At 35.4% G+C, this 22,960-nt stretch overlaps 1 protein-coding gene across 1 annotated transcript in view; it reads right to left on the bottom strand.

The window, feature by feature from the left end:
• Positions 1-4,339: 4,339 nt before the first annotated feature.
• The window catches only part of LOC145260637 (calcineurin B homologous protein 1-like), an 84,931-nt gene continuing 66,310 nt past the window's right edge, over positions 4,340-22,960 (bottom strand). The window contains exons 3-7 of the mRNA XM_080118963.1: positions 21,322-21,402; positions 15,809-15,921; positions 13,590-13,693; positions 9,390-9,470; positions 4,340-5,676 (exon numbers count right to left, since the gene is read on the bottom strand). Of these exons, the coding sequence (XP_079975089.1) occupies positions 5,623-5,676; positions 9,390-9,470; positions 13,590-13,693; positions 15,809-15,921; positions 21,322-21,402 (433 nt within the window). The 3' untranslated portion in view covers positions 4,340-5,622. The remainder of the gene's footprint in view (positions 5,677-9,389; positions 9,471-13,589; positions 13,694-15,808; positions 15,922-21,321; positions 21,403-22,960) is intronic.

Raw genomic sequence — 22,960 nt, forward strand, 5'->3', positions numbered from 1 at the left:
TCTTAGATTAATAGATGTAAAACAGTTGAAGTAGCAGAGGATGGCCAAGGAAAACATGAAAGTGATACAAATGGCTCTGGAGGATGAAGACTTGGACAAAGATATGTTAATTTGGAAGTTAGTGTCCATCACAAGCCAGCATGTAAAATGGACTAATTCGATGATGATTAATAAGTTGGCAGATCAAATTAAAACTAGCAATAGTGCTGAAATTTTAATGATAGAATTGGATGAATCCAGGAGAAATATTAGTTAAAAAAAAAAAAAAAAAAAAATTGTGAAACATTATAATGAAATATCTTGTTATACATGTTTTAATACCGAACTTTAAGCCCTTTAAAACCGGGCAAAACTTATAACCCGTTGACTTAGAATGTGTGCTTTATTATAAACTAGCCTGGGTGCCCGGTGTTGCACACGTGTTTGGAGGTGTGTGTTGAGAGAAAAAAAAAAATTGGTGGTAGGTAGGCAGGCTCAAACTCATTCTGCGAAGGAGGAAAAGGTGAAAAAAAAACCCAAAAAAACTGAGATCTTTGCCGTTGCATCCATTGCCAAACCGGAAGTGACAAAGGTTTAAATTAAGGCTAGTCAATCGAAAAGAGGATGACTTTCGAAAATATTGGCAAAAAAGCGACCCTTCCTTGTTAAAAAAAAAAAATTAAGTGCTCAGTTGAGGGTGAAGGAATTAATATTTTTAGCCAATTTTTTGATATTTTTCGTCTGAAGGGTCGAGTTTCAATCTCGTGAACCCCCTTCGCCTCTGTCAAAAGTTTTAGGCAGACATACATACATTTAAACACAGTTGAGATTTATATTCTAAATTGATGGCTGAATATGGTTAAATTCGTGCTCAAGTTTGCACTAAATACTAATTCCTAACTCTGCAGTAAGCAAATACCATAATCTACATAGTTACTGTACATTTTGTAAAGGTTCCATACAAAGATTCAACCAGATCGGCCTAGTAGCTCACCGCTCCTCCCCGAAAAAAGTAGAATGGACAGGCAAACGCTGAGAAATGTTTCATTAAAAATTCAATAGATATATTTAAAAAAAAAAAAAAAATTGTTTTTAGAGATCCCTAGATGTAAAAGATCTTTCTACTCCAGTAGTTTCTTCCCCAGAACCACTAGACTCTGGAATTCCATTCCAAGTTCCTGCTTCCTCAACTGTACTGACATGCAGAAGTTCAAGTGCAACGTGAACCAACATCTTGCTGCCCAAATCCCAACATAGTGCCCCAGTAGTTTCTGCCCCTGATAGTAGCCCCCTACACCAAAGTGGCAATGCGCCTTGTTTGGGGTGAAAATGTAATAATAAAAAAATAAATAAAAAGTCTAATACAAATAAAATAAAATCTTGGGAAATTCGGTTGTTAATCTCATAATGACTACGAACTGATTACTTTGTATTATTTGGATTCTTTGGACTACTGTTCTCATCTTGAATGTCATTTTGACAACGTTTTGGTTGATATAACCTCCAACCTTCTTCACGTGTCTTGTTAAACTTGGGAATTTTGACAGAATTTTGAATTATTTGGACGTTAATCTCATGTTTCAGCTGATGTAAACGTTGACCTTTTTGCAGGTGAGCCTTGTTGAATTCAGAAATATTCCAGAGAATTTTGAATAGGGAATAGTTTGTTCTCATTCTGTCAGCCACGATCTGGTTGAAATAAAATAGTTTGTAATTGTATTGCCTGTACTGAGGATTAAACCTTCAACCGTCAGAAAGTTACTTCGAACTTTATATTACTTCATATTATTTAGGAGTCTTCAGACTACTGTTCTCATCTTGATTGTCATTATGTTGGTGCAAAAATGTCATTTTTTGATGTTCAACTATATATGAAAAAACAATGTTTATACCAACCTAATATTTTCATGTTTCGGTCGATGTAATCTCCGACCTTCTTCATACAAACAACAAACCTTGTGTTTCTTTCAGGCAACCTTTATTCCAGAACATTCTTTCCATCTTGGAAATGTTGAATGCTGATAAAGGCAAAAAAAAATGATGAATTCATTGATAATTGTTTTATGATAAACAATTATTCGGTTAAAATATTCCAATATGAGTCTGTATAAAAAAAATGGAGGATTATACTTTTTCTTCTTATTTATGAAGCATGTTCTGGATCTGCTAGAGTTTTTGCTTCCAATTTACCTATTTCATTGGTGCTAAGTTTGATCAGAGATTTGATCTCGAGTCATTATGGATTTGCCAGTAGCTGTAGGAGATTCCTAATCGTTGAAAAATGCTTTTTTTATCTTTAGCCTACATCTTTTCATTAAATCAGAAAATAAATATCCACCCTCCAAACTACTTACCTACCCTCTCTATTTGATAAAAATCAACAGTAAAACTGAAATGTTTTTGACTCCTGATGCAGGGGTATGAGACCAATGATTTCGACAATTGTTTTTATAACCATTGGCTGTGCTAACTAACCAATGAAAATTGTCGAATTTTGGATTCAATCAGTTCGCCGTTAACTACGTCATGGACTGCATTTGATTCTTGGCCGCCATCTTTGTTACTAGCAATTTTTTTTTTTTCTTCCTCGCCATCTTTGTTCAACAGGATGTCTCAACACTTAAACTTTTTTGCACGTAATACACAAAAAAAAAAAAAAAAAAAATACATAATAGTTAGCCCGGGACTTATTAAGTGATAGGTTAGAATTATCATTATTCCTTTATGCAAAGTTGATCTGTAGACATGTGTAACCAAGTTATGGGGTTGATATGCCGTTGTAGAGAAAGAGCCAAAAGAACGAAAAAATAGGACGATCAAATGACTCTTTGGGTAGAACAAACAAAGGAAAAAGTATGTCAAGAGATACTTATTGTTGTGACGGTCAGAGTTTGGAGTGAGCTGGCTGTTTATTTTGAAACACAGAATTCGAGATGAAATGACAGGCGGTTGTTTATTTTAGAAAACAAGGTTTGAAAGTTGATGACAGGCAAGTTTTCTTGTTGTAAACAAATACAAACTCGTGATGTTTAAAGGGCATTGATGGATATGTATATATTCCTCGAACACAGAAAAGAACAGAAGGAGGGGAGAAGAGAAGGAGAAGAGAGAATTCGATTTTGGCGAATTCAGATGGTGTTAAAGTCGGGCAGAGAGGGCTTTTGACTTAAAAACATGTATCTCCTATGGCCGAAAAACTTATCCGAACTCGAGTCACAAGCTACCGTTTTAAAATAGCTACAGCCAACTTCCTTCAAACTCTGAAATATTATTAGACCATTATTATTGTGAATAAACCCAGATTAATTGTTTATTCGTGTGTGGAATCATTTTAATTTCCTTTTTCACCACACTAAAATCCACAGCTCTCTTATCGGCGATGCTCGCCGGTAAGCGAGTACACAACGACAGGTCCAGAGTATAAATTTAGACGATCAACTGATAATTCTGTCACTACCCCATATCAGCAACATTAAAACGGCTAAGAATTATCACTGGCAGTGGTCACTGGAAGGACGAAAATAGTGAACTGCAAACCGCCAGAGTCGGGTCGTTTTCAGGCTGCCGTAATTGGAGTGGAAGAGTTCTGAGGTCGACAATCGTCTCAACCGACCGGCTGAAGGGAGTGACACATGTTCCGCAGCACATTTTGCTTGTGCAAGTGAATGGCGGACATTGCAGTGATAAATGTTTGGTCAGAGGAAAATATTTCTGAACAGTCAGACCACGCAAGACAATCTTTGTCTGAAAAAGTAAGTGCCCCATTTGATGAAAAAATTCCACTGGGATCTGCTTTGTGAGATAAACAATGTCTGGAGACCAATCAGATCTTATCTTCAGTGAATGACTCTTCTGGGCGGCTGAACAATGACCACTAACGACAGGCCAGAACCAGGCAAGGGTGAAGAGATCCCAGAAGAATAGAAAGAAGCGGATATGTGCCCCCCCCCTCCAAAAAAAAACACCATACACACATCCCCTGGAAGAGTGGGGAGTTGGAAGTTCTTCTGAAAATCAACTTCAAAGTAGTTGGCTTTCGGTGGTCCTCGAAAACAGAGCTTGCGTCAAGTTGGACTGGTATTTTTCAATTGAACAGGATTGAAGGAGCGCTCCTCATTTTTGCAAATCTGCCATTCAAACTTTGAAGCGAATGCCATTTATCCAAAATAACAAAATTATTTGTAAATTCGATGCTGTTTTGCTTGGGATGGAGAATTCTTTATTGCAGTGCTGGATAGATTGACAGACGACCATAACAAGACCAACAAGCTAGGCGATTACACATGCGGCATGTTCCTAGATTCAATCTCACTAAAACAATAAATAAAAAAATATATATATAAAAGACAAATAGGTTTCCTTTTTTTTTTATCATTTTTTTTCTTGATTTTATTTTCTTCAAATCCCATATGTACAAATTTGCTCCCATCTCCCGACCAGTTATTTTTTTTAAGCAACAAAGAAATAATTAAAAAAAAAAAAAAAATTCCATAAGCGTATATTTGCTGTTTTTTTTTTTATCATCACAGGATGAAAATTGATTTAGAAAAAATTTTTTTTCTAAAACAAAAAGAAAAAAAACTTTAAATTGTATCATTCATTTCTAAACAGGAAAAGAAATCTGAATTTCAAGTGGAAAAAAAAACAAAACATTTTAATCTAATCATTTTAGAACTGCTATTTTATTGGATGGCTGGATTTTATGGGCGTGGCTTCACATGATTGATACTTGAAGGGGGCGGGGGGTCTAAAAATCATGGATCGACTGACAGCTACAAGATTTCAACATATGTCAGACAAAAAAAAAAAAAAAAATGAAATTAAAAGTAACAAATTACAATATACGGATTATCTCCCTTTATTAGAACTAGACGTGCTATAATAAACATCTTGCACTTTAAAAAAATGTGAAAGTACATCTATATCCCACATTTTTACGGTATATAAACCCGCATTTTGGGTTATTTAATGCTAAAATATACTTATGGTATACAATTGAATGCAAGATGTAATTTTAATTATACCTTTTCCAATAGTTAATGCGCAAATCACAACGGATTGGAACTTTACAAAATCAATTCCATTGGTTGATCCAGTACACATGATACATCCTAATTTTACTAAAAATTTTTGAGAAAAAGTTGCTTTGTTTAAATGAAGATGAAGAAAAGCGATTTTCTGAGTGAAAAGACTCGCGATGGAACGAATGACACAATTGAAGTTCTTGCCTGATTTTGCATCGAAACCTGTTGGCAAATTTTTTCACAATGTGACAGCAGCGAATCGAGGAGAAATAAGGCGGACAGGCAAGACTTATGGAAAAGTTTTACATATAAAAAAAAAAAAAAAAAATTTATATAAAAAGATTTGGAAGGTAGAAAGGAGGAGGTTGGGGAGTAGGAAGTAAGATGCGAAAGAAAGAGGGTAGAAGTGAGAGGGAGGGAGAGTAGGAGTAAGGCGCGAGAGAGGGAGGGTAGGAGTAAGATTTGAAAGGAGAGAGGGGAAGAGAAAGAGATGAAGAATAATGAGAGGAAGGGAGATGCTGTAATAACAGCAGCTGCATCCTTTATAAGCATTTAACAACTGGGAGACAAATAAAAAAAAAAAAAAATGTCGGCTGAATGTCAGCAAAAATTCCAAGGTTCAGTGCAGGAAACGAATGCTCATTTTCTGTTCGACATCAACACGTTCCATCACCTGAAATTAAAACAAAAAATAAAAAATCCATATTCAATTATCAACAACAATTAAAACTGCATCGTCGTTGATAAAAAGAAACAAAATTATTTATAGAGAATGGCACTCTAGACTCAACTTAAAAAATTTAAATGAAATTACCGTCGGCCAAGAAAAAAGTCTACTAGGCATATGTACGCAGTATGATTATGTATGAAAGTTAAAAATGGCCAGTGAGAGTTGAAGACATGCGTTGCATGAAAGAATATCTAACATGAGACGGGGTGGGATCTGATGACTTTAGAAGAAGATTAAATCTGGATAGTATAGGGATAGGGGTGTGTGTGTAGAACAGGAGACTTCATTGGTTTGGTCACATTGAAGGAATGAAAGTGCTTAACGTACACCAGTTTGAGTAGCAGAATTAGTGGGTAGGTGAAACCTAAGGAAAAGATAATAAAAATAAATTTGAGAGAAATAGGGATAAAGACCTGGCAGAGATAAATTAGTTTGGATTTGGTTGCTTTGTTTTATGGCATATCAACCCTTCTTGGGTTATTTAAAGCTGAATCGAGTGATTTAGGAAAAAGCTTTTATGCTTGAAGTTCTTTACATCTTCAAATATTTATTTATAGTGTTTGGTTTGGATGTTTTGCAGAGGAAAATTGTTGCTATTGTTTTTAGCTTTGCAGAACATGATTGAGTTTTGCAAAAGGGAAAGGAAAAAACAACATCAATTCTTGGTGCATTTTGGGTCAGGAAGCCAGTATTTTCAAACAGTTTGAGTAGCAGAATTATTTGGTAGGGGAAGCCTAAGGAAAAAAACGAGAAGAAATGATAATAATCAACTTGAGAGAACGAGGGATAAATAAAGACCTGGGCAGAGATATGTTAGTTCGGGTTTGGTTGTTTCGTTCTACACATTTTTAATGTTATTTAATGCTGAATCATTTATGTACGAGCTTTTATGCTTCACGTTTCTCATATCTTCAAATATTTATTAATGTTGTTTGGTTTGGTTGTTTTGTAGAGGAAAATTGTTTTCGTTTTTAGTGTTGCAGATCATCATTGAGCTTTGCAAAGGGAAAGGAAGAAAAAAATTAGCATTAATTTTTAGTGCATTTTGGGTCAGGATTGGTTGTTGGTTGTTTTTGTTTTACGGCATATCAACCTTTTTCAGGTTATTTAATGCCGAATCTAGTTATTTTGAGGAACGATTTTAATGGAGTATATTTTTTTTTTGTTAAGTCAGATTCTATTTAACCCATAGTTGCGAACAGGTACTACCACTCCGGGTCAGAGTGGACCTCGGAGCAATGGCAATTAAAGGGTGGCTCCACACTCCCCAAGGCCCGCAAGGTGGGGCTTCACCATCGGATATAGTTTTAGGTCATATCCAGGACCTTTGGGCCAGGAAGCCAGTATCTTCGGACAGCCTGATCTGGTAGCACCAGAGATAAGTTTGGGAGTCAATTTCTAAAAGTCGTCCAACATATGCCAGCAGGTTAAACAGACGTTAAACTGAATATGATGATAATGGGACAGGGACAGGCACCATCATTCCAGATCAGGATGATCCAGTTGTAATAGTAATTACGCCTGACTGTACTTGTCCTGAAAGTTCCAAACCGAGGGCTAACCTGATGCAGACATTGTTATGTCGGTTGTTTTCTTTTACGACATGCCCAACCCAAGATTCAGAAGAGATGTTGCGAGTTTGTCTCTGCTGTATCGTTATTTTCATGGAAAGGGTTCGACTGAGCTTCAGTCTATGCCCCCCCCCTCGCCAAACTTTCACAAGAAAGACTCGTTTAGCTGAAAACACTATTAATAGTCTCCCCCCCTCTTTATCTGTGCCTAAACCTAAATGTAGATTCCATAAACAAAGCTTCTTTCTTAGAACTGCACGCCTGTGGAATTGTTTTCCATTTTCCTGCTTTCCAGCCGACTACAATATGGGTGTCTTCAAGTCAAGCGTAAAAAAGTTCTTGATTAGCCGTTCCACTTGTTAACAAATTTACCGAATTTCCAATTACTAACGATTACTATATTGTCCAATTTCTACTGTACACTCTTTAACCCTTATCCTCGAGTGACTTCTTGGCCTTGATAAGTGGTGATGCCTATGTAAGAAAAAAAAAAAAAGTTCTTTATATCTTCAAATATTTATTCATGGTTGTTTGGTTTGGTTGTTTTGCAAAGGAAAATTGCTGTTTTTGTTTTTAGCTTTGCAGAACATGAAAGTATGCACAAGGAAAGGGGAAAAAAAAACATTTAATTTTTTTTAATTCTTTGAGTTGAATAACACATTTATTTATTCGTTTGTTTGCGGACTGTTATCCTTATCTTTATAGTTGTTTCACGTAGTTTCGGCCAACTATTCTACTGGCTTTCGTCAGGTTGTTAACCGCGACGGGATAGGAATGCTGAATCTTCAGTAATTACTGCCTTCCATAGTTGTTGTCATTTCAAACATGGTGAGACAACAACAACTATGGAAGGCAGTAATTACTGAGGATATAGTTAACAGACTCCGCATTCCTATCCCGTCACAGTAAACCACCTGACGAAGGCCAGAGGAATAGTTGGTTGAAACATCATGAAACAACTATGAAGATGAGGATAACAGTCCAAAAACAAACAAACAAAAATAACAACAATGTTTGGTGCATTTTAGTTCTGAAGCCAGTATCTTCAGACAGCCTAATATGATAGGCACCAGTTTGTTATGTTGGTATTGTTTACAGTATATTTATTTGTACTTGAAATCGCATTCATCGAGAGTGGATCGAGCCCTGTTGCATTCATGCTCACCATTGTGTCGTTTATAAAGCCTGACAGCTTGAAGTCAACAATTCAATGATTGGTAATTGTGCATAAAAGCAGACCCTAATTTTCAAACACACCAAAAGCTGGCGCCCGTGTGTGTCAATTGAGGTATGGAAGCACAAAACGGATACAACACTTCTGCTATTCTTCAAAACTGCTTATATATTTGGGCAAAATATTAAGATATTTTTTGTTAATATATTTTTTTAGTTTAATTTTTTATTTATATTAATATACGCTTTTGTTTTTTTCAAATATAGTTACATTTTTGATTAAAATTTAAATATACTTTATTTAAACCTGCATAATCTATGCCGGCAAAAACTATTTTCTGTTGCACATTCACCTTTTTGAAACTGCTTAAACTAAAAAAATATGACCATTTCTTTTTTGTGTTTCTGTAAATAAATATATTTTTAAAATATCTAAATAGTTTGACAAAGTATATAACATATTTACTTGTTATTCACAGTTATTTGTCTCGAGTGATTTCTAGAAAAACAAACCAAGCATGTGCCCCCCCCCCCATGAATGAAAAATTTACTTTCACCATGACTAATGTTTGTGAAAAAAAAAAAAAAAAAAAAAAAAAAGGTAAGGTTATTTGAGAAGAGTGCAAACAAATGAGCAGACAAACGATTTGGGAGGAGGCGGGGAGGGGGGGGGGGTTTACCCCTATAATGCCCTCTAGGGAGGGGACCAGAGTTATCCAGGAAAATCCGTTCTGGCAAAAATTTACATTCAGCATGACTCATGTTTGTGGAAAAACTTTTTTAAAAATTCAAGAAGTGGTTATTGAGAAAATTGTAAACAGACGAACTAGGTTCAATCCCTCCTTTATCAGGGGATCAAAAAAAAAAAAGTGGACAAGAAAATTTTAATCCTTAAAATGGATAGATGCTTACCTTTAAGAATTCTGCAAAAGAAATGTGACGATCGCCATCCGTGTCAGCTTCAGCGATTGTTCGATCTGCGATGCTTTCAAGCTTGAATTTAAAAAGACAAATAAAGTAAGTAATATTCAAATGGAGATTTTGTGTCAGTAAGACTTTTTTTTTTTATTAATCTGAAATATTGCAATGTTTTGTCTAATTGCCATCAAATGGAGATAAAAGTTAAACTAATTATATTTAGATGTAACCCTAACCCAACCTACTGTATTTATTCCCCCCCTCTCTCTCTTTACCATTTTTCCCCCGCTTCGTTTTTCTTCCAGGATTCAGTATAAAATGTCTAGTTCTTATGAAAATTTGATTTGTTCATCAAATTCCCTCTTCTGGGAAACAAACATAAGAAAAAAAAATGGAAAAGGCGAGTTAGTAATAAAAATAAAAAGAGTAAATAAAAAGTAGATCCAAAATTCAAATTTTATTAAAGGGAAATAAAATGCCTGTTGCTTTTGCTTCCCAAAGCACAACTGAAAAGTCAACCATATTAATATGAAAAAAAATAATAAAAGAAACCTGCATAAAAATAGGGGGTACAGGCAATTGTTTTAAAAAGATTTGAATTAAACGATATGAAAAAAAAAAAAAAAAAAAAAAAAAAAAAAATGGGAATTTGTCACGTTTTCCATAAAAAAAAAAAAAAATATATAAGTTTTCTTGCAAAGAAAACTTACAATTAAAAAATTCAATATACAAAGTAGACTTCATAAAAGTTTCTTCAAAGAATCCTTTTTTAGTCCTTTATCCAATTTTTATTTTTTTTCAACAACTCTTTTCTGGAATAAGTATTCTTTAAAAGTGTTTCCTTTCTCTTGAAAAGGGATTTTTTTTCTTCTTCAATGGTTTGGTTTTATTTGGTTGTTTTTGTTTTACGGCATATCAACCCTTTTCAGGTTATATAATGCCGAATCCAGTTATTTTGAAGAAAAATTTTTTAAGAGAATATATATTTTTTTCAAGTCGGTTTCTATTTAACCCATAGTTGGGACTCTAATAGGTACTACCACTCCGGGTCAGAATGGACCTGGGAGCAATGGCAATTAAAGAGTGGTGCCACACTCCCCCAAAACCCACAAGCTGGGGCCTCACTATTTAAGGTTGCTTGGCAAAATCTTTTAATTAACCCGCTGAGGTTAATTTAAATGTATTAAGCTCCCTTGCTTCAATTAAAATGTTCTTTTCTTCTGGAATGAATACCTTCTCCACTTGTAAAACCTATTTGTTTTTGAAGTTAGAGGAGATGAAAAATATGTAGCAATTACAAAGCGTCCTTTCTCTTGACGGACAACTTTCTGTACATTTAACGTCAGACTTTGGCGGAGAAACCTTCTCTCAGGACGGCCACACTTGATCTAATTCAAAAAGGGTGCAAAGAAAGGGTTCTCTGGGACACCCTACTCAACCACTCAGCTTTCACCTCCCCCCTCTTCTTCTAAGCCCAACATTTGCATTGGTTAATGGCCAAAGGGGTTGAAAAAAAATTTGCACAAATAAAGAACGACAAACAGAAAAAAAATGTCGATAACTATTAATTTGTGAAAAAAAAACAAAAAAAAACAAGATGTATTTACAAATAGAAGTTAGCTACAAATCCACGTTAATGGAATACGCACTCCTACATGCACTATATACTTTTTTTCGTATCATCAAGTGATTGGAAGTCATATGATACGGCCACGTCACAATTAAATAAAGCTCATTTTACTAAATGAATATGGCTAAACAGATACGGTTCACCACATTAGACGAGCGTGGTCCACCATATTAGACAGATACGGTCCCCCACATTAGACAGATACGGTCCCCCACATTAGACAGATACGGTCCCCCACATTAGACAGATACGGCCCCCCACATTAGACAGATACGGCCCCCCACATTAGACAGATACGGCCCCCCACATTAGACAGATACGGCCCCCCACATTAGACAGATACGGCCCCCCACATTAGACAGATACGGTCCCCCACATTAGACAGATACGGTCCCCCACATTAGACAGATACGGTCCCCCACATTAGACAGATACGGTCCCCCACATTAGACGGGCGTGGTCCACCATATTAGATATTAGACGGGCGCGGTTCACCATATTAGACAGATACGGTCCACCATATCAAACAAAATATCTTGGTCCATATTTAATGATGTACTTGTGTCTTTACTTCTATCATGTGACCTTGCATATCCACAATCTGATAAATTTTCAAGATGACCCTGAAACTGGATTTGAATTCTCATTTCCTTACACTGAAGATTGCATAGGTAATAAATATTTATAATAAAAATCTTGGTATCACCCCTTTAAAAGGCAAAGATTGGTCCGCTATGAGAACTCTCAAGAAGCAATCAAACTAGGCGTGAAGTGATGTTCCAGCTTTTGGAAATGGAAGCCTCTGCTCAGTCTCAAAAGACAACGGATACCCCCTGTAAGGGGTTAGCTGTGCATGTAATTATGGAGCAAGAGTTGCGCAATCTTCAACCACACCACTTCTGGATCGGAACTGCTTCAGTTCAGTAATAAGGAGAAATGTTTAACAAAATCCCACCCCTTCACTGTAGAGATCCGTAGATGCCAGAAAACCTTCTACTCTAAGAGGTTCTTCACTCAGACTGTTAGACTTTCAAATTCTTTTCCTGTTACCTGCTTCCCTGACTACAAATACGCAGAAGTTTAAATGTAATGTAAATTGACAAGCTTCTGGGCTTGACCATTACTCCTGATCTTAAATGGAACACGTACATCAAATCTGTTGCCAAGGCCGCTGGAAAAATGGTGGGATCTTTCTATCGATCCAGTAAATATCTCACTGCTGATGCAATTCTCTATCTATATAAGAGCCAAGTACGTCCAAGGATGGAATACTGTTGCCACATCTGGGCAGGAGCTGCTAGAAAGGACTTGTCCTGCCTTGATAGAGTTCAAAATAGACTTCGTAGCCTCGTAGGAGATGTCCTTTTCTCCTCCTTGCAACCTCAATCTCACAGAAGAGATGTTGCGAGCTTGTCTCTGATGTATCGTTATTTTCATGGAAAGTGTTCGACTGAGCTTCAATCTATGGTCCCCCCTCGCCAAACTTTCACAAGAAACACTCGTCTAGCTGTAAACACTATCAATAATTCCCCCCACTCTTTATCTGTGCCTAAACCTAAACGTAGATTCCATGAACAAAGCTTCTTTCTTAGAACTGCACGCCTGTGGAATTGTCTTCCGTTTTCCTGCTTTCCGGCTGACTACAATATGGTTGTGTTCAAGTCTAAAGTAAATAAGTTCTTGATGAGCCGTTCCATATAAGTTATCAAATTTACCAAATTTTCATTACTAATGATTACTATATTGTCCAATTTCTACTGTACACTCTTTAACCCTTATCCTTGAGTGGCCTCTGGGCCTTGATAATGTGGTGATGCCTATGTGAAAAAAAAAAAAAAAAAAAAAAAAAAAATTGATATTTTGCTGATCTCTAAATATGGTCCCAAATGATAGCCCTTTTGTCCGAATAGCAACATGCTTTGTTTGAGGTGAACGCAACATAAAAAAAGGCAAGTCTCATTAGAGGAATACAGACGCTACTACAAAATCGATAACTCTAATCTCCGACAATCATGACACTAACAGCATCTACAAATTCCATAAAAACTAAAGAAATAACTAATCATGTAATAAGGATTTTCACTGATATTGAATTATCTTACCTACATGCCACTATTCTGAATCTGTGGCTTTGGGTCGCCATCAGCGGATGGTTTCTATTGCACTAAATAGTCATAAACAATATTTTTAGTTTAATTTACACAATTTCAGATTGATATAAATAATTGCACGTTAAAAATAATTTGAAAAAGTCTTTTTCAAACTATTTGATGATTTTCAGTAATCCATTATTTATATTTAAATTTTCATTAAAAACAATGGTTTCAAATTTTAATAAAATTTTACCCGAAAAAGATTTCGTGCGACTTTTTTTTTTTTTTTTAGCTTATGACCGTTAGATACAGAAGAAACAGTCCACTGATGGCGGCTTATGACCACGAATTTGCAATAGCGGTATCTAGGTAAGGTAATTCAATATTGACATGTTTTCTTTTATAACGGATGCAATTTAAAAAAAAAAAATTTTTAGTTGACACTATTTTTAATTTTAGAGATAGTCATACCTGCTCTTCAGAGATGTTAGTGCCAACCATCATATGCAGGACGGCAAGGAGTTCTTCTCTGGAAATTTTGCTATCACCATCCAAATCATACATTTTGAAGGCAACTAAAAAAAATTGAAATGAAAAAAAAAAAATTATCAGTTGCAATTAGAAAATATAAAAAAGAAAAATGTTAAATCAAAATTATTAAAAAGAAAAAAAAAAAAATATATATATATATATATATATATATATATATATATATATATAAGCTCACAAATTTAAAATAAATAAATAAATAAAAAAATACAAACTCAAAGTATGAGAGACATTCCAAAAGTAATTTCTTTTATTTTTATTTCGGATCAAAGAAAATTGCAAATTGCATTGTTATGATGACTGAACTTATGCATTCATGACCTGGAAGTTGCCTTCCATGCATTTGGTCCAGTTCATATTGTAATGTGGTCGTTACAATATGAATATGGATCCAACGTCGTGTACGAAAATTTCGCAAAGAAACAAAGGAAAGAAGTTCAGCAAGGTTTTTTTCAGTAGAAACAAAAGGCAATTATTACCGGTCATTTCCACATTAAACCACCCGACACATACTTTCCAAGTGAGCAACAATATGGTCGCATTCCTGCTTTTTCCCTGGGGTCAATTAACAGTTTCTTAATCTGCAGCTATTAACCAGCTGTTATGTCTTATTAGTTTCACTGTTTACAGTCATTCAAAATTCTTATAAAAAGTTGGGAGTCATTCTTCTGCATCTTGCTTAAAAATTCCTGTCCTGCCACATGGTTAAAAAAAATTAATAGAAAAGACCCTGCCATGTCTACATGTGCTTAAAACTGTGACATAACACTTATGCCATGGCTTGGTCATTTGCATGCATGTCAGTGGCTTTGTTACAGATATCGATTGGGAAATATTTTTTTTAAAATGCAAAATTCATGCAGTTTTTATTTATGAAAAATAATGTCGTTTAAACGTTGCACATTTTCAGCTTTGCATATTTGTGCTCTTTCCAAAACATTATTCACGACAGATTGCAGAATCTCTGGATTGCGATTCAACTCCCTTATTTTGTTCCTGATGTTTTCCTTCAATTCTTGCAGGGTTTGGCGTTAGACGTTTTGAGGTCTGCCCAAACCCTTCAGCGACTTTTTTTGGACACCTGTATTTGCAGAACGTGTTGGAGTTTGTATTTTACTTTTAAAATTTTTTTTTTACACTTGTGAACTGGTGTATACCCCCCTCCCACCTCTCCTCAGCAGCTGCAAATGTGAAAAATGACGACATAGCTAAAAGAGAAGACGAAGGAGTAGAAGACTATGGAAAAAACACTGGGGGGGGGGGGGGTCAACGGTCATCGTCAGGCAGGAGTGTACGTGGTTTTATTAAACCATCAAACATGGTTCAACTTGCTGCCATCATGATATGGCTTTCAAGAACTCTGGTAAAAACCACCTCTTGCTGCAAGTGTACAGGTTCCCAGAAAAATCGCCAACAAAATGTTAAGTCGCATTTTGTTTTTTATATTCTCCAGTACATCGTTCTACAAACTGACCCTGGTAATACGTGTCTTTATTGATTGTATTGGTATATTAACGTACTCCTTTAGTAATCATGTATCTGGTTTTACCGATTTGCATATCATTAGATACAAATATGCTTTACAGGTTTTGTATATTCGTTTTATGCTTCTCTTTGACAAACCGTTTACAACAAATATGTAAATTTAATTGTTTTTCTATTGTCGTTTCTCCTCTTTATTCTGATCTATAGCAACTACTGAAATGGGTAAGGGTTAGAAACGCAGACATGGAATATAAACTATTTGTTAGCTTTGCAATGAAACAGGAGTGTGTTTATTCTTATTTAAATAAAATTAAAATTTATTTGTAATATAAAATGAAAGGGTTAACAAAAAGGTGGAGGATGGAAAGAACGGGGGAAGAAAATTGAGTTTTGTTTCTGTTGGACGGAATCTGGCAAGAACATGCATGACGGGGAGAAAAAAAGGCGATGAGTAGAGGGGAGGAGAAGAGGACTGAAGGGGGGGGGAGAAAAGGAGGGGATAGGAGGGGATAAGAGGGGCAAAAGATGAGAGGCAAAGTTGATAAGAGGAGGAGGCAAAAGAAAAAAGGCAGGAAAAGAAAGAGAGACAGAATAAAAGAAGAGAGGAGAAAAAGAAAGAAGGGAAAGAGAAAAAATAACGAAAAAGAATGACTTGCATTTCAGCTTCTCTTCCCTGGAATTGAGTTTGTTTCTCTCTAGTTTTGTCTTTGTTGGACGGAATCTGGCGAGAACACGCATGAACTGCCGGAAGTTTACAGTTTCTTCATTACTTTGAAAAAAAAAAAAAAAGTTATGGATCAATACCAAAATCATGAAAAGATGATTTTTACATAAAAAAAAATAAAATAAAATATAAAAAAATAAATAAATAAAATACAAAATGTAATTCGTTCCAGTTTATCTTCAAAAATAATTATTCCAGAAAAGAATTATTACACTGAGGACAAGTTTTTTAAAAAAAATGACATAAAATTGTTAAAGGAGATAACTCCTATTTAAAAAAAAAAAAAAAAAAAAAAAAAAAATGAGTTATTTTCTTTAGTCCTACCTCCACCTACCATCAGTAAGTTTTAAAATTAAAGAAACACAAAGAAAAGTCAGTTGAATTCTCTAACTTAGACGTTAATAGCATGACATTTGATAAATTGACATTTGATTCAGACTAGCCATTTCTTCCTTATCTTTACAGCATGTTCTTTACATCGAAAAATGTAATTTGCTTCAGTTTCTCTTTGAAAATAATTATTTCAGAAAGGAAAATTATTACATTGAAGACAATTTAAAAAAAAAATTACTTAAACTTGTAAAGGAGATTACCCCTATTTAAAAAAAGTAAAAGTATGACTTATTTTCTTTTTCCTCCTACTTACCATCAATCTGACTTATGCAGCAAATTTAAAAATTTTAAAAATCTAAACTGGTTAGCATCAAAACTTTCAAAATTGCAATGCTCAAGAAGGTGAATTAACTTGCAAAAAAAAAACAAAAAAAAAAAAACAAACAAACTGGAATTCATAAATCTAAGCTCTGATTCCCACCCCTCAGGGTTTCATCCTGGGCCTAATTTTATTTATCAATGGTCTCCCAAATCATGTTAGATCATTCGTAGACATTTATGCAGATGACACCGCAATCTATGGAAACACTTCTAAGGCCAGGAAAGACCAAGATTTTTCTGATTTTCTTCCAACTTTGAGCACCTGGTACAATGAGGAAAAAAGTGGCTTCCCTCTTTTCATCATAATCGCTCTGATCCCCTCTGGCCCCAATTGAAATGAATGGCTTTCGTCTTAGGGAAGCACCGTGGCTTAGCAAGCTTTCGAGACTGACCATCATTCCTTAACTGAAATTGAACACATGCATCAAATTTGTTGCCAAGATTGCTGAAAAAATGGTTGGATCATTCTACCGTTCCAGTAGATTTCTCGCTGTCAATGCAATCTGTACAATCTCTCTAAGAGTCAAGTTCATCCTAAAATGGAGTACTGTTGCCACATTTCAGCAGGAGCTGGTCAGCGCACCGATCTTGCTTTGATAGAGTTCAAGGTGGGTTTTGAAATCTAGTAGGTGATGCCTTCTCTTCCCTGCAACCGCTTTCCACAGAAGAGATGTTGACAGCCTATCTATGCTCTCGTTATTTTCATAGCAAGTGCTAGTCCGAGCTCCAATCTATGGTCCTCCTTGCCAAACTTTCACAAAAACACTTTGCTATCTACAACTACTATCAATTCTTTCCTCCACTATCTGTACCTAAATCTAAATGCAGATTGCATAAACAAAGCTTTTCTAGAACTGCCTAGCCGATTACAGTATCGGAGAAGGAAAGAAAAAACAAAATGGAAACGAAAAAGGAAATGGAAACGAAAAAGGAAACGAAAAAGGAAATGGAAACGAAAAAGGAAACGAAAAAGGAAATGGAAACGAAAAAGGAAACGAAAAAGGAAATGGAAACGAAAAAGGAAATGGAAACGAAAAAAGAAACGAAAAAGGAAATGGAAACGAAAAAGGAAATGGAAACGAAAAAGGAAATGGAAACGAAAAAGGAAATGGAAACGAAAAAGGAAATGGAAACGAAAAAGGAAATGGAAACGAAAAAGGAAATGGAAACGAAAAAGGAAATGGAAACGAAAAAGGAAATGGAAACGAAAAAGGAAATGGAAACGAAAAAGGAAATGGAAACGAAAAAGGAAATGGAAACGAAAAAAGAAATGGAAACGAAAAAAAGAAACGAAAAAAAGAAACGAAAAAAAGAAACGAAAAAAAGAAACGAAAAAAAGAAACGAAAAAAGGAAACGAAAAAAAGAAACGAAAAAAAGAAACGAAAAAAAGAAACGAAAAGAAAAGGAAAAGGAAAAAAGAAACGAAAAAAAGAAACGAAAAGAAAAGGAAAAGGAAAAAGGAAATGAAAAAGAAAAAGGAAATGAAATGAAAAAGAAAAAGGAGAAGAAAAAGAAGAAAAAGGAGAAGAAAAAGAAGAAAAAGGAGAAGAAAAAGGAGAAAAAGGAGAAGAAAAAGGAGAAGAAAAAGAAGAAAAAGGAGAAGAAAAAGAAGAAAAAGAAGAAAAAGGAGAAGAAAAAGGAGAAGAAAAAGGAGAAGAAAAAGGAGAAGAAAAAGGAGAAGAAAAAGGAGAAAATCTGCAAAAAAATCTGATTTTTGTAGATTTCTTTTCTTTTTCTATGATGGATTAAGATGCCATTTCACCATTTGTAAAATTAGACAATAAAATGTGTCGGCCAATTTTAGAGCCAACTGCTTCAATATAACCAGATTCCAAGTTATCTATACTCCTATAAATTTTTTTTTTTTCGTGTATTGATATTCATATTAAAAACCCTTTTTTCTATTTATTTAAAAAGAAAATACAACATTTTTATGCATGGATCGTGGAATTGCATTCATCTGCTAAAGATCTAGCTAATTTGCATATTTTTTTAAACATTCATTTTAATTAATTTCCTATTAGTTTTTTTTCGGTTTTCTTATGGGATTATCATCTTTAGTTAACTATTAAGTGTAATTATATTCAGCAGATATTCTACATGATTTATACTTGCATAATATTTGTGCAAAAAGCTTATAGTAAACACAAACCTCTTTTTATATATATTAATGTATACATATATATATATATATTTGTTTAAAAAATTTTGCCTACCAAACTCCTGTCAGTTTTAGGTCTACAGACATGAAACTTAATATACAGGGTATTCGAATCCATGAGGAACTTTATATTTGGGTCTTAGCCAGGTAAAATCTGCACAAAAGTGTGAAAATTAAAAAAAAATGAAATTTGCCAGGTGAAGGTCGAACGATGGCATTACGAATATGCATGCATAACGTAATAGCTATTAGTTCATGTTTTAACTTTTAGCCTTGCAGAAAATAGGTCTTCATAGCTCAGTCATTAATGTCAAAGGAAAAAGTAAATCGTAAGCTAAACATTTTGGTTTCTATCCTCAGTGATGGCGCACGAGTCATTTTTTTTAAAAACATTTTAATCATTACTATAAATTGGGTCCAATATAATAAATACGAAATCTGCATTAATCAAAATGATATTTAAGCATATTATACAACCGGGTAATGCCGGGTGGCCTGCTAGTAGTCTTTATAAGCTCTTTGATAAATTCTATTATCATGGTGACTGTTTTAACAAGTTAACTACTGAAAATGAAATTATAGCTTTTTTTATTTTAACAACTTTAAAATGAACGACCTTTGATGGTATATATTGAGCACCTCTATATTGGAACATGGCCTAGCAAGCCACCAGGCTTTGCTTGGTCATAGCATACACTTAAATGTATTAATTTATGCAGATTCCTTAGAAAGAAAGAAATATTAAATACGAGAGTCATTTAAAAAGTAAAGCCTCCTATTTTTTTTTTTTTAATTCAAAAAGTTGAAGAGCTATGAAGACAAGAGTAGTACCATTAAAGCGAGCAACATTTTATGCTCCAGAATTTATTTTTCCACATAGTCACCACCATTCACAATTGCTTTTGCCAGCGATGCACGATGCCTGTGTATAGCCGTTCGGATCGTGCTTTGTCATACAAGGGTCATTCCAAAAGTAGTTGAAGAGCTACAATAAAATGTCCGTCCTTCTGTGAACCAGAATTTATTTTTCTACATAGTCACCACCATTCACAATTGCTCTTGCCGGGAATTCAATAACATATCTCTGAAGCATGCCCATGGCAGAGGTTGCTTTTATAGAGTCTCAGACTGTCAATATCTGCAACAGAGAGATGAAATATGCAGATCATGAATACATAAGTTCAGTCATCATAAGAATGCAGTTAGCGATTTCCTCTGATCCATTCAGATTAAAAAAAAAAAAAAAAAAAAAATATTTGTAACACCTAGAAGCTAGAAACAGCTTATCCTGAAAAATGGTTAGATCCTTCTACCGCTCCAGTAGATATCTCACTCCTGATGCAATCCTCTACCTATATAAAAGCCAGGTATGGCAAACGATGGAGTACTGTTACATCTAGAAGCAGCTTATCCTGCCATGACAGAGTTTAAAATAGATTTCGTAGCTTAGTGGAGGATGCCCTTTTCTCTTCCATGCAGCCTCTTTCCCACAGAAGAGACGTTGCAAGCCTGTCTCTGCTTTATCGTTATTTTCATGGCAAGTCCTCTCGCCAAACTTTCACAAAAAAACACTCGTCTAGCCAAAACCACTATCAATAATTCCCCACACTCTTTATCTGCGTAGATTCCATGAACAAAGCTTCTTTCTTAGAACTGCACGCCTGTGGAACTCTATTCTGTTTGCCTGCTTTCCAGTTGACTACAATCTGATTGTCTTCAAGTCCAATGTAAACAAATTCTTGATGAACCGTCCCCCTAAGGAATCCAATTTACAAAATTTCCATTACTTATTACTATGCTATAATCCCACTGACTACGGTACACCCATTAACCCTTATCCTCGAGTGGCCCCCGGGTCTTAATAAGTGGTGACTCCCATGTAAAAAAAGAAAAGAAAAAAAAAAGACCCCCCCCCCACAAATAAAAATAAATAAATAAAATAAAATAATAATGACCTAGGTATGAAGACAAAAAAAAAAAAAAAAAAAAAAAAACATACTAAAATTGGATTAAATAAGATACTATATACGTTTGAAGCCAAACCCACGCATTGTTACAAAATAAAGATATTTATTGTTTGAAATTCATGTTAAAGTTAATATATTTCAAAGGAAACCATCTTCAGTAGGTCTTAACGTGAATCTCGCGAGACCAAACGGCTAAAATTGGATTTGAACTCTACCTGCTGATCGAATTGTCTGCATTAAAAACCAATGTCGCCAATGATGCTGAGTTAAACAGAGCTGAGAGGGAAAAGATGAAGAAATACGAAGGTCTTGTGTACGACATGAAAAGAAACTGGAATCTTAGGAAGATTTCTATCATTCCAGTAATTATAGAAGCAACCAGACTCGTGAAAAAGAATTTATAAAACTACCTGGCAAATATACTCAGTGAACCAAGTGCAAAAAAGATACAATTGCACATAAGGGACGGTTAAAATCTTAAAACGATGTGGGACATAGAGGATGAATTTCTAACATCTGATAAAATGGCTCATCACCAGTTAAAAAAAAAAAAAACAAGAAAATTGAAAGGTAAAGGTTAAGCAGGCGAGGGGGTGACTTACCTTTCCTGGAAGAAGGAATGGACAATTCGGTCTCCAAGTGGATTGATAGCAAGTTCAGGAATGCGGAGAAAATCTTCTCGACTGAAAAAGATAAAAAAATGTTTTTTGTAGAAAAAAAAAATGCATTTTTAATAAAATCTGATATAGGTTAAAAGAGAAAAATATTTTGAACTGATTGAAAGTGAAAAAGAGATTGAGATATATATATATATAAGAGAGAGAGAGAGGGGAGCAAGAAATAAGGGGAGAAAGGTAGGGAGGGGCCAGAGAGAGAATGGTAGGGAGGGGCGACAGAGAGAATGGTAGGGAGGGGCGACAGAGAGAATGGTAGGGAGGGGCGACAGAGAGAATGGTAGGGAGGGGCGACAGAGAGAATGGTAGGGAGGGGCGACAGAGAGAATGGTAGGGAGGGGCGACAGAGAGAATGGTAGGGAGGGGCGACAGAGAGAATGGTAGGGAGGGGCGACAGAGAGAATGGTAGGGAGGGGCGACAGAGAGAATGGTAGGGAGGGGCGACAGAGAGTATGGTAGGGAGGGGCGACAGAGAGTATGGTAGGGAGGGGCGACAGAGAGTATGGTAGGGAGGGGCGACAGAGAGTATGGTAGGGAGGGGCGACAGAGAGTATGGTAGGGAGGGGCGACAGAGAGTATGGTAGGGAGGGGCGAGAGAGAGTATGGTAGGGAGGGGCGAGAGAGAGTATGGTAGGGAGGGGCGAGAGAGAGTATGGTAAGGAGGGGCGAGAGAGAGTATGGTAGGGAGGGGCGAGAGAGAGTATGGTAGGGAGGGGTGAGAGAGTATGGTAGGGAGGGGTGAGAGAGTATGGTAGGGAGGAGCGAGGAGAGTATGGTAGGGTTGGTTGGGGCTTCACGGCATATCAACCACTGTGGGTCATTTAATGCCAAGCTGTGTATTTAGTTGAGATTGTTTTGTTTTTTTCTGAGTTATGTATTTTTAAAATTTTTGACTTTTTACGGTTTAAAGTGATTTGAAAAGTTGTAATTTTTTAAAGTATTTGATGATTTGGTATGGTGTTACCTTGTGAAACAATTCTTTGATTTCGTTTACTGTAGAATATTCATTTCTGATAGTTTCGTATTTTTGACATTCTGTTAATATGTTTTATTGTCATCTGTTTGCCGCAGAAAGTGCATTTTGGTTTTTCTGTTGCTTCGGTTAGGTGCGAGTGTGTTAATTTGGTATGTCCGATTCTGATTCTGTTTAGAACAATATTTTCTCTTTGTCCTTTTATTGTTGCTTTGCTTTTGTGTTTTATTATGGGTTGGTGCTTGTGTAGTTTTTTTTGGGTATATGTGTCCCATTCTGTTTGCCATTTATTTTTGTTATATTCCCTTATTTTTCTGCTGAAATCTGTGCATGATATTTTGAGGTTATATTTTTGCTAATGGCTTCTTTGGCTAATTTGTCAACTTCTTCATTGCCTGGAATACCAACATGACTTGGTATCCAGGCTAAGATTATTTCTTTACCTTTTTCAATAATTTCATTGTATTTCTTCATTATATCTAATATATAAGGATGCTCTAGTTCTTCTCCTCTTAGAGCTACGATGCATGACAAAGAATCGGTATATATAATGAATTTTTTCTTATTGTTGTTCTTAATTCAAGTGCCATTTTG

Source organism: Euprymna scolopes, chromosome 36, assembly GCF_053919585.1.
Source record: "Euprymna scolopes isolate OS-2025 chromosome 36, ASM5391958v1, whole genome shotgun sequence".
Lineage (NCBI taxonomy): Eukaryota > Metazoa > Mollusca > Cephalopoda > Sepiida > Sepiolidae > Euprymna > Euprymna scolopes.